Source organism: Cryptococcus depauperatus, chromosome 5, assembly GCF_001720195.1.
Source record: "Cryptococcus depauperatus CBS 7841 chromosome 5, complete sequence".
Lineage (NCBI taxonomy): Eukaryota > Fungi > Basidiomycota > Tremellomycetes > Tremellales > Cryptococcaceae > Cryptococcus > Cryptococcus depauperatus.
The window spans coordinates 1,503,724-1,516,547 of NC_089472.1; the positions used below are offsets into that span (position 1 = coordinate 1,503,724).

General features: G+C 46.0%; 6 protein-coding genes across 6 annotated transcripts; 4 read left to right on the forward strand and 2 right to left on the reverse strand.

The window, feature by feature from the left end:
- Positions 1-74: 74 nt before the first annotated feature.
- On the forward strand, positions 75-1,147 carry L203_104716 (uncharacterized protein; the record flags this gene model as incomplete). The annotated part of the gene is made up of 7 exons (XM_066214094.1): positions 75-290; positions 337-453; positions 512-601; positions 656-866; positions 914-941; positions 996-1,002; positions 1,052-1,147. 7 exons carry the CDS (start codon positions 75-77, stop codon positions 1,145-1,147), a joined length of 765 nt encoding a protein of 254 aa, XP_066070191.1.
- Positions 1,148-1,816: 669 nt separating this feature from the next.
- On the forward strand, positions 1,817-2,756 carry L203_104717 (uncharacterized protein; the record flags this gene model as incomplete). Its single annotated transcript, XM_066214095.1, has 3 exons — positions 1,817-2,058; positions 2,125-2,195; positions 2,248-2,756. 3 exons carry the CDS (start codon positions 1,817-1,819, stop codon positions 2,754-2,756), a joined length of 822 nt encoding a protein of 273 aa, XP_066070192.1.
- A 197-nt stretch (positions 2,757-2,953) lies between these two features.
- L203_104718 (uncharacterized protein) lies at positions 2,954-5,663 on the reverse strand (the record flags this gene model as incomplete). Its single annotated transcript, XM_066214096.1, has 6 exons — positions 2,954-3,312; positions 3,378-3,675; positions 3,798-4,023; positions 4,073-5,152; positions 5,199-5,366; positions 5,416-5,663. 6 exons carry the CDS (start codon positions 5,661-5,663, stop codon positions 2,954-2,956), a joined length of 2,379 nt encoding a protein of 792 aa, XP_066070193.1.
- Positions 5,664-7,196: 1,533 nt separating this feature from the next.
- Positions 7,197-8,107, reverse strand: L203_104719 (uncharacterized protein; the record flags this gene model as incomplete). Its single annotated transcript, XM_066214097.1, has 4 exons — positions 7,197-7,237; positions 7,294-7,524; positions 7,575-7,824; positions 7,886-8,107. The coding sequence occupies 4 exons, from the start codon at positions 8,105-8,107 to the stop codon at positions 7,197-7,199; spliced, it is 744 nt and encodes a 247-aa protein (XP_066070194.1).
- A 685-nt stretch (positions 8,108-8,792) lies between these two features.
- L203_104720 (uncharacterized protein) lies at positions 8,793-9,746 on the forward strand (the record flags this gene model as incomplete). Its single annotated transcript, XM_066214098.1, has 4 exons — positions 8,793-8,864; positions 8,913-9,326; positions 9,373-9,392; positions 9,470-9,746. The coding sequence occupies 4 exons, from the start codon at positions 8,793-8,795 to the stop codon at positions 9,744-9,746; spliced, it is 783 nt and encodes a 260-aa protein (XP_066070195.1).
- A 460-nt stretch (positions 9,747-10,206) lies between these two features.
- L203_104721 (uncharacterized protein) lies at positions 10,207-12,449 on the forward strand (the record flags this gene model as incomplete). Its single annotated transcript, XM_066214099.1, has 10 exons — positions 10,207-10,621; positions 10,675-10,773; positions 10,834-11,103; positions 11,155-11,617; positions 11,661-11,708; positions 11,761-11,832; positions 11,882-11,942; positions 11,993-12,156; positions 12,205-12,346; positions 12,393-12,449. The coding sequence occupies 10 exons, from the start codon at positions 10,207-10,209 to the stop codon at positions 12,447-12,449; spliced, it is 1,791 nt and encodes a 596-aa protein (XP_066070196.1).
- Between the last annotated feature and the right edge of the window lie 375 nt (positions 12,450-12,824).

A 12,824-nucleotide genomic window follows, 5' to 3' on the forward strand; every position in this document is an offset into this window, starting at 1 on the left:
TGGGTAAGCGGGATAGGCGCGCGGTGGCGTGGTACGCGTAAAAGTGGCAATCGCCCTGTTGCAATCCCAACACCATGTCTACTCTCGATGAACGACGAAAAGCGGCGCTGGAGGCAGCAGAGGGGCGGCGAGGGCCGCCGGAGGGTCTGGCAACCGAGCCAGCGGGATACACCGGTGGGATAGTGTTTAGCGACGCGCAAGACCGGGAGACGAGGATCAAGTTTGGCCGGCTGCTGGACAGAGGCATTGTGAGGGACAATGGGTATAGAGAGGCGGCAGAGGCGGTAGAGGTGGGTGTGTGGATGTGGCCAGGCTGACGGGCAGACGCTGCTGAAGATGGCGACGAATATACTCGCGTCGGACGACGCAAAGTATCAGACGATCAAGGCGAGCAACGCCTTGCTCCAGCGGCGGGTCCTCGCCGTCAAGGGCGGACACGAGTACCTCATCGCGGTGGGTGGCGGTGGCGGCGACAAGGACTGACAGCGGATAGCTCGGGTTTAGGACGCAGACGGTGGATTTCGTAAAGCAGTACAGGTTTGAGAGGACGCTGCGTGCGGTGCATGTGTTGGAGATGGGTGCGGGCGTCTTGCGCGACCATGTAGGTGGAGGGTGTCGTGCAGCCGGCTGATGGGTGTAGCTGGAAGCGTTGCAGCGACGCGCCGAGCAGGCGCAGCAGTCTGCGCTGGCGCACCGCGCGTCTGAGGTGTCGCGTCGCGCTGCGGCGTTGGCGGATATCGAGGCGGATCGTGTCGTGGTGCAGGAGCGTGCAGAGCGCGAGAGGAGTGGACGGGTGGAGCGAGCGGAACGAGTAGAGCGAGCGGAACGAGCAGAGGGTGTCGACTTGTCTGGCGGTGTAGATGGCAGTGAGCAGGACTTGGCGGTGGGAGAGGATTCGCCAGCTCATGGGCAGTCTCCATGGGGAAGCGGTCACCGGCTGGGTGATTAGTGCTGCCAGGAGAGTGGCAGGCGTGTCGGTGTGCCGGAGGGTGAAGGTGTGTCGTGGGTAGACAGGCCGATTTGATGGTAAACAGATGTTGACAGTGGACAGGTGTTGACAAGTGGCAGGAATCCAGGTCAACTTTGTTGCGGCGACGGAATGGGAAACGCAAGTGGAGAGGGTTCTTATCGCTGTGGTACAGCGTGAGATGTGGAATCGCAGGTGGAATCGCATGGAGCGTCAGGATGACCTCGTCAACACTCTAATGAATCAAAAGATCGCATAGACAGTCGGGAGAATGCTCATTTGGCCAAGTTGACACCTGATGCCAACGTGAAACCAGTTTTCGTGTCTGTATCGTATCACCAGTCTTTTCTTTATCAGCGTCAAGACTGTTGCTGTCCGGATGCAGACTACATGCCAATCTACTCGGCGTTGTGAGGCGCAGACCTGGGCAAGAGGTTGTTGGCATCTATCAACACTTGATCCAGGCAGACCAGTACGACGCAAGCTGACGCATGGCAGATGCGGGTCACTCTGAGCCGTACAACCACCACTCCTTGATACATAAAGATGACGCTTGAATCGTAATCTCCCAGTCTCCATCGACGTTGCCTTTTCTGGTCATGATTCACCGGCTGACGCCTGGTATAGGACAGTCTGACCACTCGCTGCAGCGTATCTTCTCTATTTCATGATACAACTCCATCATTTGGGCAGTTAAAATGGTTCACTGGACGTCTTCACCAAGTTACGTAATGATAACCTGCAATCTCTACGGAAGCTCTATTGCCATCTCAGTCCAACATTCCACTGTCACACGTTCTATGCCTTTTACTGACTCAAACTTGAGAAAAGATCCAGCTACAACACTCCATGACTACTCTATCCGCTGATATTCGGCTGTACAAACAGCGCGCATCCTATTCTATCTTTGCAGCACTACACATCTTTTCTGAAAGTCCTGTTGCCCATGTCGCTTTTATTCACCCAGGGGACAAACCAGGAGAAGGGCAGAAACGCGAGGAGACGTTGATGAACCTTCCGCTTATCATGGTCATCGTGCAAGATGGTGAGGATGACGAAGATCCGGAAAGTTATGTCGTCTACCTTCATACGTACGTTGGATGGCTTGACGAAAGCAGATGAAAAAAAATCAGCAGCGTAGGCTAATGGGATGGCAGACACAAACACGCAGGCGTTGTGGAAGCTGTTCAGAGAGGGCTTGAAACACTGACAGCGACCACCACACAAAGTTTGTCACATCGGGCCCAGTGTTCCTACGATGCTAATGATCACATTGAAAGTTGACGGCATGATTCTTTCCCCGACAGCCCACAACCATACGCTCAACTATAGATCAGCCACACTTCATCTGTATAAGCCTTCTGTCCTCTGTGACTCCTCTGACCACGCGGAAAAGACCGATGCGTTAGCAGCTGTCACGAATACCGTCGTGGGATACGACCGAATCAAGGATGTAGGCATGCCCATCAAAGCCAACGTGGAGGGTACAGCCATTGTACGTTGCCGAATCAAAACCTTTAGCTGCAAGCAGCGTTACGGAGCTTTCAGCGGTGAACAAGAACCTATATTAGAGGCGCCAGAGAATGACCAAGGTCAGGCATTCCAAGGCGTCGTTCCATGTTGGACACAATGGGGCCAGCCATTGGGTTTTGGGAGAGACAGGGCAGAAGTAGAGCAAATTTTCAAAGAGAAAGGGGACAAGGGTCGAAACTTTTCAGAACGAGTTGCTTGGGCCAATGAAGATGTTGCCATTGAAGGGTTAGGAAAAAGGCGTGGCGCTCAAAGATAGCTTGTCAATGACACATTTTGTGACGGTACAGAGATGGTTATAGATGTACATGCTGATGAAGCTGTAACGCAACACCTCCATTAACCCATTTCATTAAAAAGAATACTACACGTATAATATCATCAACAATAAAAAAAACATGACAATCGCTGTTTTCTGGGTTGAGACCCCTCTCTGCAACAAAAAAATCTCTCCCTTTAAATGAGTAGAATGCCACTTTCCCATCCCAAGTCTTTCATAACGTTTCTCCAATCGACACTCTTGTTGGTCTCTTGACCTTTTTCGTTATATTTTTCTTCGGCTTCTGCACGACGCCGCCACACCTCTTCGATCAACTCCATAGCCGGAGCAGTATTGCCAAACGCTTTAGCATCTGGTCCCATTTTCTCAAAACAAGACCGAATGAAATCCCGTTGCGTCAGAGTATCACAGTGAACCCCTGCCAATGTGATAGGAAGCACCAAGGTACGATTCATTCCTGACATATGGGGATATTCAAGAGAGAGCCGATTGAGTGCTTGCAGAGTGTCTTGTACTGCTGATGCAACGTCAGGTACTACAACACAGACACATCAGCGATTTTGAATGCAAATGTCGTGCGGGTGAGGAACAAGAACAAACCTTTCGGCCAAGATCCATTCACAACACTTGCCAAAAACACCCTTGCGCCACCATAATATACCTCGCTCATTATCCGCCTCAAACCTCTGCTTGCTCCCCCTGACCATTCCTCTCTTTCGGTGCATGGATCCTGATAATCGTGATATCCAAGAAGATGTGATTCTCGCCAAGAACGTTCATCAAATAATTTCTCTACATCAGAAGCTCGGCGAAGTAGTTCTTTGAAGGAGAGACAACCTAGACGCTCAACTTTGGTACGCCATTCGTGGAGAGCCGCTATTTCAGCGTATGCCAATAACTAAAAGCGACAAGATCAGTGTTTCGTCTACACACGAGATATGTCTCAAACAGATGTCCAGAGCCCTCTGTTGTCTACAAGCCATCTGGACTGGATGGACGAAAAAGAAAAAAAAGACTCACAGTTGTACTATCACACCCCATAACCTTGTCCATTAAAACAAATACGGTAGCTCCTGTTCCTCTGGTCACTACTCTGTCAGTTGGCAGATGAAGCAAAATCTTTCTGTAAGTTGGCAGAAGTCGACTGGTTACGCCTATGGAGACAGATGCAATGATATCCGTCCAAAGCATATGTTCAATGTGACAACGATAGCGATGCCATGGGGAAGTAGGGATGGGTGCTGTGCTACAAAAGGTGTCAGCATAAATGGGAACAGAAATTGCAGACACTTCACCTTGATTCATCTTGAGACAGTTCAGGAGAAGAGGCGATAGCAGCTGCCAAACATTTTTGATTTATCTCCAATATCTCTTTCAAATGCCTGCTTGTACCCCCAGAGAATATGTGATAGCTGATCGCAGACAGCACGCTTACAATAACCTCCTCTTGAGTCAAATCTTTAAGGCTCAAAAATCGAAGTCTCTTCAATGCACGATGATGTGAAGCGGTGGCTACAATTGCTTCGTCGTCTCCTATCTCCGATATGCTTCCTGAACCAACACGAAATGTTCCTGAAGCTGGAGTGATTATGGAGGCGGACGTAGTGTGAGAGGACGATGGAGGAACCGTGAATAGTCGATTTCGATTTTTCGTCCGTTGAGAGACCAGATGAAGTGCTGCAAGGGAGGAAATGCTTGCAAGGACAGAAGAATCGGATAGGGCTAGAGGCGCGATAAAGTCACCCATTGCTAAAGAGATGCCTCTGACAGGATATTGCACGGGCATAACCACTTGCAGATAATGCTTGAGATAGTTCATATCGTTTGGTGTCCTTTGAGAGGGTGGTTGGGGAAGAGCTAATGACAAGTCTGTGGTGGGCGAGGAGACATGGAAATATGTAGAAGGTTGCATGGGTGGTTGAATTAGAAGGGACTGAGTAGGGATTGTGTCCCAAGAAACAGGACAGGTGTTTCCAACGAACGAGGTCCACAGTTCATCAAGTTCACTATTGGTTTCTTGACCGGCGCGGCTAAACATACTCTTTGTGCTGGATTCCATCTCCAGATTCGATGCTGGCACTGCAAAGGGTTGATTTACTCCGTCAACGTATGACAATGACGCAACTCCTGTTAACTCATTGTCAGAGGCATCGAAACATTCCTCATATTGCTCCCTGTATACACTTTCGTACAGATTCTTTGCTGGATTTTGCCAAGTTCTACTCATCATTGAACCGTCTTTCCAATTGCTATCATCTAAAGAGAGGTCAACAGTAGACGAAACAAAGATAGAGCGATCTACAGCACTATCTTGTTCAGGTGAGTCTAGTTGTTTCCCCTTAGTAGCCGCTGACCGCTTGACAACTGTTGCTTTACTGCGATTCTGCATGAGTGCTACTCTCATAAGAAAAACAAACATACAGATGCTCCTTTGCCTTGGCAGCATTCTCTTTTCCCCTTAACCACCCAGGTCTCTTTACGCCGTACCCCATACATTTTATACCTAATCTTGTACACGTAGCGCAGACTGGCCGAGCTTCATCGCACTTTTTCTTTCTGACTCTACAACTCAAGCATCCTGTTCTCCGTCTGCGCGTAGTCAACATCTCGTTACACGGCAGCCATCATCAAGACTTACCGTTCAATCTTTTTTTTGCCTTCATTCCCATCAATCCCGTCCGCACTTTCCACATTACCAACGGTCATATCTGCCATTTCTGAAAAGCCGGTTGAAGAACTTGGTAAGGGAGGCGACGTGGACGATATCGTGGTTGCCGAACCATCTAAATCTAGTTCGCAGGGAATAAGCTGAGCGATCGATTCGCGTTGACGCGGATCCATCGTTGTGGACGAAGAATATGGTGGATAGTGTGTCGGGTCGTCCATATTCCTACTCTTCTTCCAATATGCACAACACCTGACAGGAGCTAATGTTGAATATATTCAATTTATAATAGTTTGATTTAAAAAATCAACCCTTCCTCTTTATTCTCATTATTATCGGCAGAGATATCGGGTAACTGGCAGTCCTGGACCGCAAGAACCGAGGCAGGGTAACTCAGGGTACTAACGCCCGCCAGCCAACAGCAGTACGTCGCTGCCTGTCTGGGTAAGCGGATGTACGAGTTGTAAAATAAGTAAAATGAAAGCAGGAAAAAAAATAGAAAAAGAGAAAAGAACAATTAAAAGTTCGTCTTGATATAGTATAAAGTTCATTAGAAAATGTGGTAAAAAAAAAAGTTTCCCAAAGGATGAGTTCAAATCTGATTAGATGTGCCTTAAACACACCATTAACATTTGTTTGGTTCTTGATAAGGATTCAAGTTGCATTTTATTTTATGTCATTACAAAACCTGGTTCGCCCCGCAGGATCTGAGTGATACTTTTTCAAAACAACTATTCAATTGTATTCAGATCCTCCTCTTACTGCATCGGCCATTGTCGCATTCAGATCACATCTCCTTCATGTACTCCTTGGTGACTGTCTTGATAGCGTCTTTAGCATTTTCTTGGTATCCTCGTCTACCTGTGGCGGGAACGGCAATAGAAGAATGGGTGAGAAGCCTAGTGAGGGAATAAGATTATTCAGCATGTTCAGCAACGGCAGCAAGAGCAGTCGAGCCTTTTCGTACATATGAGCCCGACTCGGTTGAAGAAGCCGACTCTCTACGGACAACTACCGTGGAAGGGTATGGCAGAGGGTCTGTCCCTTCATCTTCTTGAATGATCTCGACTGAATCTTGCCCACTTATCTTCCTTGCAGGAACACCACTGCCAACCGTTACATCCTGACCTTTGGTTTGCCAATCAAGTTCGCTTTTACGTCTCGGTTTTCTTGCCCTTCAGACGAATCTCAGCGGATTCGCATGCATTGCTCTGCTATCACCCAATGCTTTGGCGGTCTCCCACGCATGAACGTTGGCAGCCTCAGTTTTACTTCATCCTAATACGGCAGCTCTTTCTCGGCATTCTTCTGACAAAAGAGACATATCGAACAGCAACGATCTGTAATCATCTTCATCCAAGATGACCTCTAGATGGAAGGTCTATTGAAGATGCTGAATCAAGGAAATGGACGACATGTGTTAAATCCAAGCGACGAGGTTTGTGATGGTATTTGACAAATATACTTTGCAAGTGGCAGCAACGATTGACATATCGGAAGCTTGATCAAGAGCTTGTTCGGAGAGTTCAACATGCAACTCGACCGAGACAAGATCAGCTGCATATGACGCAACCTTGAGTACGATACTTGCCAGATTTAAAAACAACTCTGCCATTTCTGGATTCTCTGCTTAAGCTTTGTAGTGATTCATGGCTGTTTTTCGATCCATTCTATCTCCTGCCACGTTCTCTAGAATTTGTAAGGACTTTCGCGCCAACTCGCCATTTACGCATGACTTTGCTCGAAGCTCATTTTTATATAATCTTCGGTTTCATACCACGTAGCCGAAAGTACACTACAAGTGTGAGTCAATCTCTCTTGAACTGTCATGCTATGAAGAGCAAGCCATACCAACTTTCCCAACAAGTCCACATACTCTTTCAAAGAGGCAATAAAAATCCTCAAAGTCTGATAGTTTTTCGCAAGCTGTATCGTGACTTTGGATTTTCCGAGAAGAGCTTTTTCTCAGAGGATCGATAGGACCACGCAAGGCTAAAAGGTTTATTGACGTGGTTAAGATGATGTTAAGCTTTTTCAGTATCAACTCTGTAGGTGGCTGACTTGGTATCATGTCCACGGGCTCTTATGTTTTGTTGGCCTGAGATCAAGTGAGGAAGACGGAGAGGGCATACCTTCTATACAAGATTCAAACATATTATAGTCCTTCCTTCTGTTCTTGTCACTCATCATGCTTCGCATTGGAACCGAACTTTCTGTAGGGCTCGGTACAGATGGAGGAGACAGCGATGAATTTACTTTTCCATAACCAAACCTAAAGTGTTGTGTATGAACAGAGTTGCTATTGTGAATTCGGTCAAAGCTAGTCTTGTTCTTGTTTTTCAAGCCAGAAGGTGCAGCTGGAGATATCGACCAATGGATTGACTTTGGAGAAGTGACATAAAAGTATTCCTTGGTGGGTGACATTAAAGAGTCAATAGCATACATTGTTTGGAGAGCCCATTGCATATATAGGCGCACCATCCGAGGGTAGATTCAATGGACCAGGCTTCTTCCCATCCCCTCTAGCCGCAGCCAGTCCAGACAGCTTCGCTACGGTTGTCAACTCTAATACTGCATTGTGGTTAGAAGAGTGATAAGAGGCCAAAGTCAATAGAGAATAGTCTTCAGCAAAGAGAGAGGCAAAATAATATTTGGATTCGGCCATGGGAGAGGAAACTGGTTACCCAGCCATCTCGTAGGGTATCTACACTGTGAGCTGCTTTATAACAGCTTGCAGTTAGAATTGAGTATATTATGGACACGCACGGAAATGCGATAATTGAGATATTTATCACGCATTTCATTTCAACTGCAGGGTTTAGTAGATATTGCCTGAAGAAAAGAAACTTTTATCTATTACTCGACCCGGAAACGATAAGAAAATAGGATTGAGACCCCGAGGTTACTTTTCAATTACTACCCATGTACTTGTAATCAGAGAGCATGGACATCCAGTAGAAAAGACCAGGCAAAAAAGGTCTTGGATAAGATCTCCTAGGGATCAGGATGTGGTGGTTTTTTATATATACTTTGGAGTCAATGGCCAAGGTAAAGAAGAACGCCTGCTTTTAGAGCGACCACTGAGCTTTCCATGGGCTACAAACGAAGAAAGAAAAAGAAAAAAGACTCACCATGGTGGCTGACAGATTTATGGGTTGCTCATTTCGCTTCTCAAAGAAGAAATGTAAAAGAGAAATAGAAATTAGAGACTATTGCACAAGGCAAGCAACGGAATCTTTTGTTGATGATCGGCGAGCACGGATATAAGATTAACCTGAGGTTACAATGACAGATTTAAATATCCACCAACAGCAACATTATAAAACTTTTAAGAATTCAATATCTTTCTAATGACTATAGGTGCTGCTCCTATTATTTTAGGGGCATTTGCAGTAGTCGGGACAGGCTACCTTGTCAAAAAGGCATATCGTCTTGTTTCTCAAAGGTTGTTGCTGGCTAACCCATCGTAGTTTGTCTATGATCCACATCTGGCTCCAATCTTGGATGCATGGCAAAAACAATTTCAAGAACAGTCCTGGCACCAATTTAGGAGTAATGATTGTCTTCAAGAACGGAAGGAGCATGAGCAAGACATGGTGGCGATGGCTATACGAATGCCTTCCACTGCGGTGGCGCCCACAGATGAGGGATACGAGAGAGGTTTAAGAAGAAGGAAAATGAGTTGGGGAAATGGTTCTAACCCTGAAAAAGCGAGACCAGCCGATATACCAGAGCCGAGGAAAAAAAGCTTGGTCAACCAGTCTCCAGAACCGTCTCTGTCTGGGAAGAGCCATGACTTGATGTCTGAGATGTCTAGCTCGGGATATTCCCCAATTACTCCTGTACAGAATGACAGGATTCATCTTAACGGATCCGACAAAATGGTATCTCCTATTATCGACCGTTATTCTTTCAATAACCATTCATCAGCTCCCTACACGTCTCTTTCTGTCAGTTCACAATCTCTCCCGAATGACACCCATCCCAACGCTGATGACATGTCTATATCATCATGGGACACTGCAAGCCAATCATTTGTCGACATTGGACCCAAGGGAAGTTTATTGAACGAAGATGTCGAGTCTTTACCAGAGACAGCAGCAAGTTTCGACAATGTGTTGGAAGCAGAGTCTTTTCTGTCATATCCTACGTCTGCGCAGCTATCTCCTAGCGCTTCCTCGTCGGATCCGCATGGTCCCGTCGACGGATTCGGATTGAGCTTCACAACATCTCCAATTCTAGGGAAAGTTCGAGGGGCAATGAGTGTCATCAGTATGAGTGATAGCGAAAACGAGCATACTTGAAGTAAAGCTCTAGACGAGTAGATCAAACAGCAACTTTCTCACCTTCAAGCCAGAGACCTAGAGCCCACTTTGAGCAGAGACATTGAATGTTTCTCTCTTTGAAGTATAGTCCTTATATCAGTAGTTTGTACAAAGCCCTTCTGTAGCGTCTCGTATCGTTTTTTTAGTTGTGTTTCAGTTGGTCGTTCTTTTCATAGTGCAAAATATGTAAAACATAACTACATTAATGTGTCACTTCTAAAAGAACATAGTGTAGAACTGAGGAAAGATAATATATAAGATAATAGCCGGACTTATTTCAATTGGCTTGGAAGCACGGAGATGGAAATTGATTCCGTCTGCCCGTCGGGTCATTTCTTTTTTTTCCGTTAATGTCACAGTATTCGGCTAGTTAACTTTGTATACAATTAACGCTTCCAGAGTTTTCGTCTCGCCCCAGCGGTAAAGGCTTCAGAGTATCATGCAAGAGCACCAGCAACAATGGGGCCGCCCAACTGGTTCAGCCTCACCCCATGATCCATCCGAGCCTCTCACAACTCTGACCCGTCCTCAAGACGTTACTACACATCTTTTCAACTTTGCTCCCAGGCCTGAAGCCAGCACCTCAACTTTCACGCAGGATATGAGCTCATCTGGTATTGGGATGACACCAGCTGCAGTGGGAGGATACTCAAATATGACTTCAATTGGTCCAACATCATCACAAGTAGAGAGCCCTGTTGTACCCAATCTTGGTAACATCTCTACCAGAGGAAGGCCCAAAAGCAAAGCTGCAAAGCCTAAACCTCAGGGCTTAGGCACAGAGAGAAAGGCGAGAAAGAAAGTAGCAAAGGCTTGTCTCGCATGCCAGAAAAGTCATTTGACTTGCGATGAGCGTGAGTTTATGTTGGATTCTGTGGATTGACGTAGAAACTCATGTGGTTGAAAGAACGACCATGTACGAGATGTGTTAAAAAAGGTATGGCCGACAAGTGTGTTGAAGGTGTGAGAAAAAAAGCCAAATATCTCATGGAAGGTGATGAAAGAGGTCAGTAATGATAGTTGCATATTTTTTATGGTGCCTTTTCTTAATTGATTCATATTTTAGCTGCTGCTCTGGCGCCCCTCCGACCTTCTCAACCATCAAGCATCCACAGCATTTCACCTCGGTCTCAATCACATAATCTTCCATCCATGCCTAGTCTTCCTGTTTCTGCTGAAAACCCTCTGCATTTATCTAATGATGTCTGGTTGGCGAATACTACACCAAGAGAAGCTCCTCCCTCAAATATGGGTTTGCCGCCCTCTTTCAGTCTGGAACAGGCATCAGACGTTTGGAATGGTGGCCAGAATGTAGACATTGCGTCAGGTGGATTTGGTACGCTTGTTTGTTCCACAATAATGCTTTAAGTTGATCTTCTATGACTAGGCGGGATCCCTGGCACGACTGCCAACAATGAGTATCAAATGCTTGATGCCATGTTTGCTTCTCTCTCGCCCACCTACGCAGGCATAAGTGACCCTTTAGAAGAAGCTGGCCGTCAGCTTGCAGTAGGAGCTGGTTCATCTCTTGATTTAGCCAGCAATCCCGTTCCAAATCCTTCTTTTGACCAAGCATGGGTCAACCCTTCTCCTTCTCAATCTTCGCCAGCTTTCAATCCAGCACCTTCTGTACTGACGGGCATTAGCCGTTCAACTTTTAGTGAGGTACCGGCGAATCAATGGAATGGATGGCCAGATGCTCCTGGCCAAGTTATGTTAGATGGTAGCGGTGGATCAGTTGATCTCGGACAAATTAGAGGGCCAGGTGCCGGGAACAATATAGAGAGTCGTTTAAGGAGAGGTAAAGGAGCGTCCCCCTCAGAGGTCTACAATACTGTGGTCAGACCTTAGTGAGTAGTTTTATGTCAGCAAACGTTGCTGAACAATTTGCAGTGATTACACCCAAGGATATCATATCCTTATGGACTACATGACTAAAAAGTATGTCTTCTCGCAATGCCGTTATGAAAAATTTTGCTGATTTAAAATCTAGCTTCGAAACACCAGACGTTCTGAGAGTCGTTCGCTCATTAGCTTCTTTTCGACCAAGCCTTATAGCACTGCAGTAAGCCACAGTTTTATCAAAGCAAGGTGAATCACTGATAACAATACAGAATGCCCATGTCTGAAGAGGACGAAATTTTCTTGGAGCGCTCGTTTCAGCGTACCCTCATTGCAAGTCTCTTTGCGCCACACCTAGACAGTTTGCTAATGTTCTTGACTAGGAACTTGAAAAGCTCATATCATATTCTGCAAGCCCAACTGCTGTCTGGCGTCGTACGGGCGAAGTATGCTATGCCAGCCCAGAATTTTGTAAACTTGTTAAGCGTTGCGATCTTGATTTGTTAGGGAAAAAGACCTATATCTATGAACTTTTCGCAAAACCTTCGTATGTCTACTACATTCTGCTCATAATATGGTGTTTATGGGCTCTTAGAGTGGTTTCATACTGGGAAAACTTTTCAGTTCATGCTTTCGAGAATACAACTCAAAATTTTTTCCAGCCAGTCTTGCTTGATATTGAATGTAAAGGGCAAGGTGATCTAGAATGTACTTGCTGTTTCACTATTCGTCGCGATGTGAGTGTCTTCTCTCTTCGTGCGAAGTATAATTGACGATCTATAGGTATTTGATCTGCCCAGTGTCGTTATTGGACAATTTTTACCTGTTTTTCATCAATGAATACTATTTTTGGTAAAGATGGTAAACGAAGAGAATGTAGCATCAGTACTGTGCTTTAAAACTAGACTAATTGAAATGATAAGAGAATGTATTATTAAGGAATGCAATTGCTTCTTGCCATTGAGCTCGTCTTTTGATGGGTATTTCGAGCGATGCAATACATGAATCAGAGACAAGTTTTATCGGCCCATCCGACGTCTTTTGCAGTCCCTCTACTTGTCTCTGCCCTGTTGTACGTTTAGTCCACGCCGCCATTCTTGCATCACCTGCAAAGTTGCCTCCAAAACTAACCTTGTCTCATACCTCATCGTCCCTCGGCCTTGCTCCCAATTCCTCCTTTTTTGAATCTGAAACTTCTCACTACTAAATGTCTAC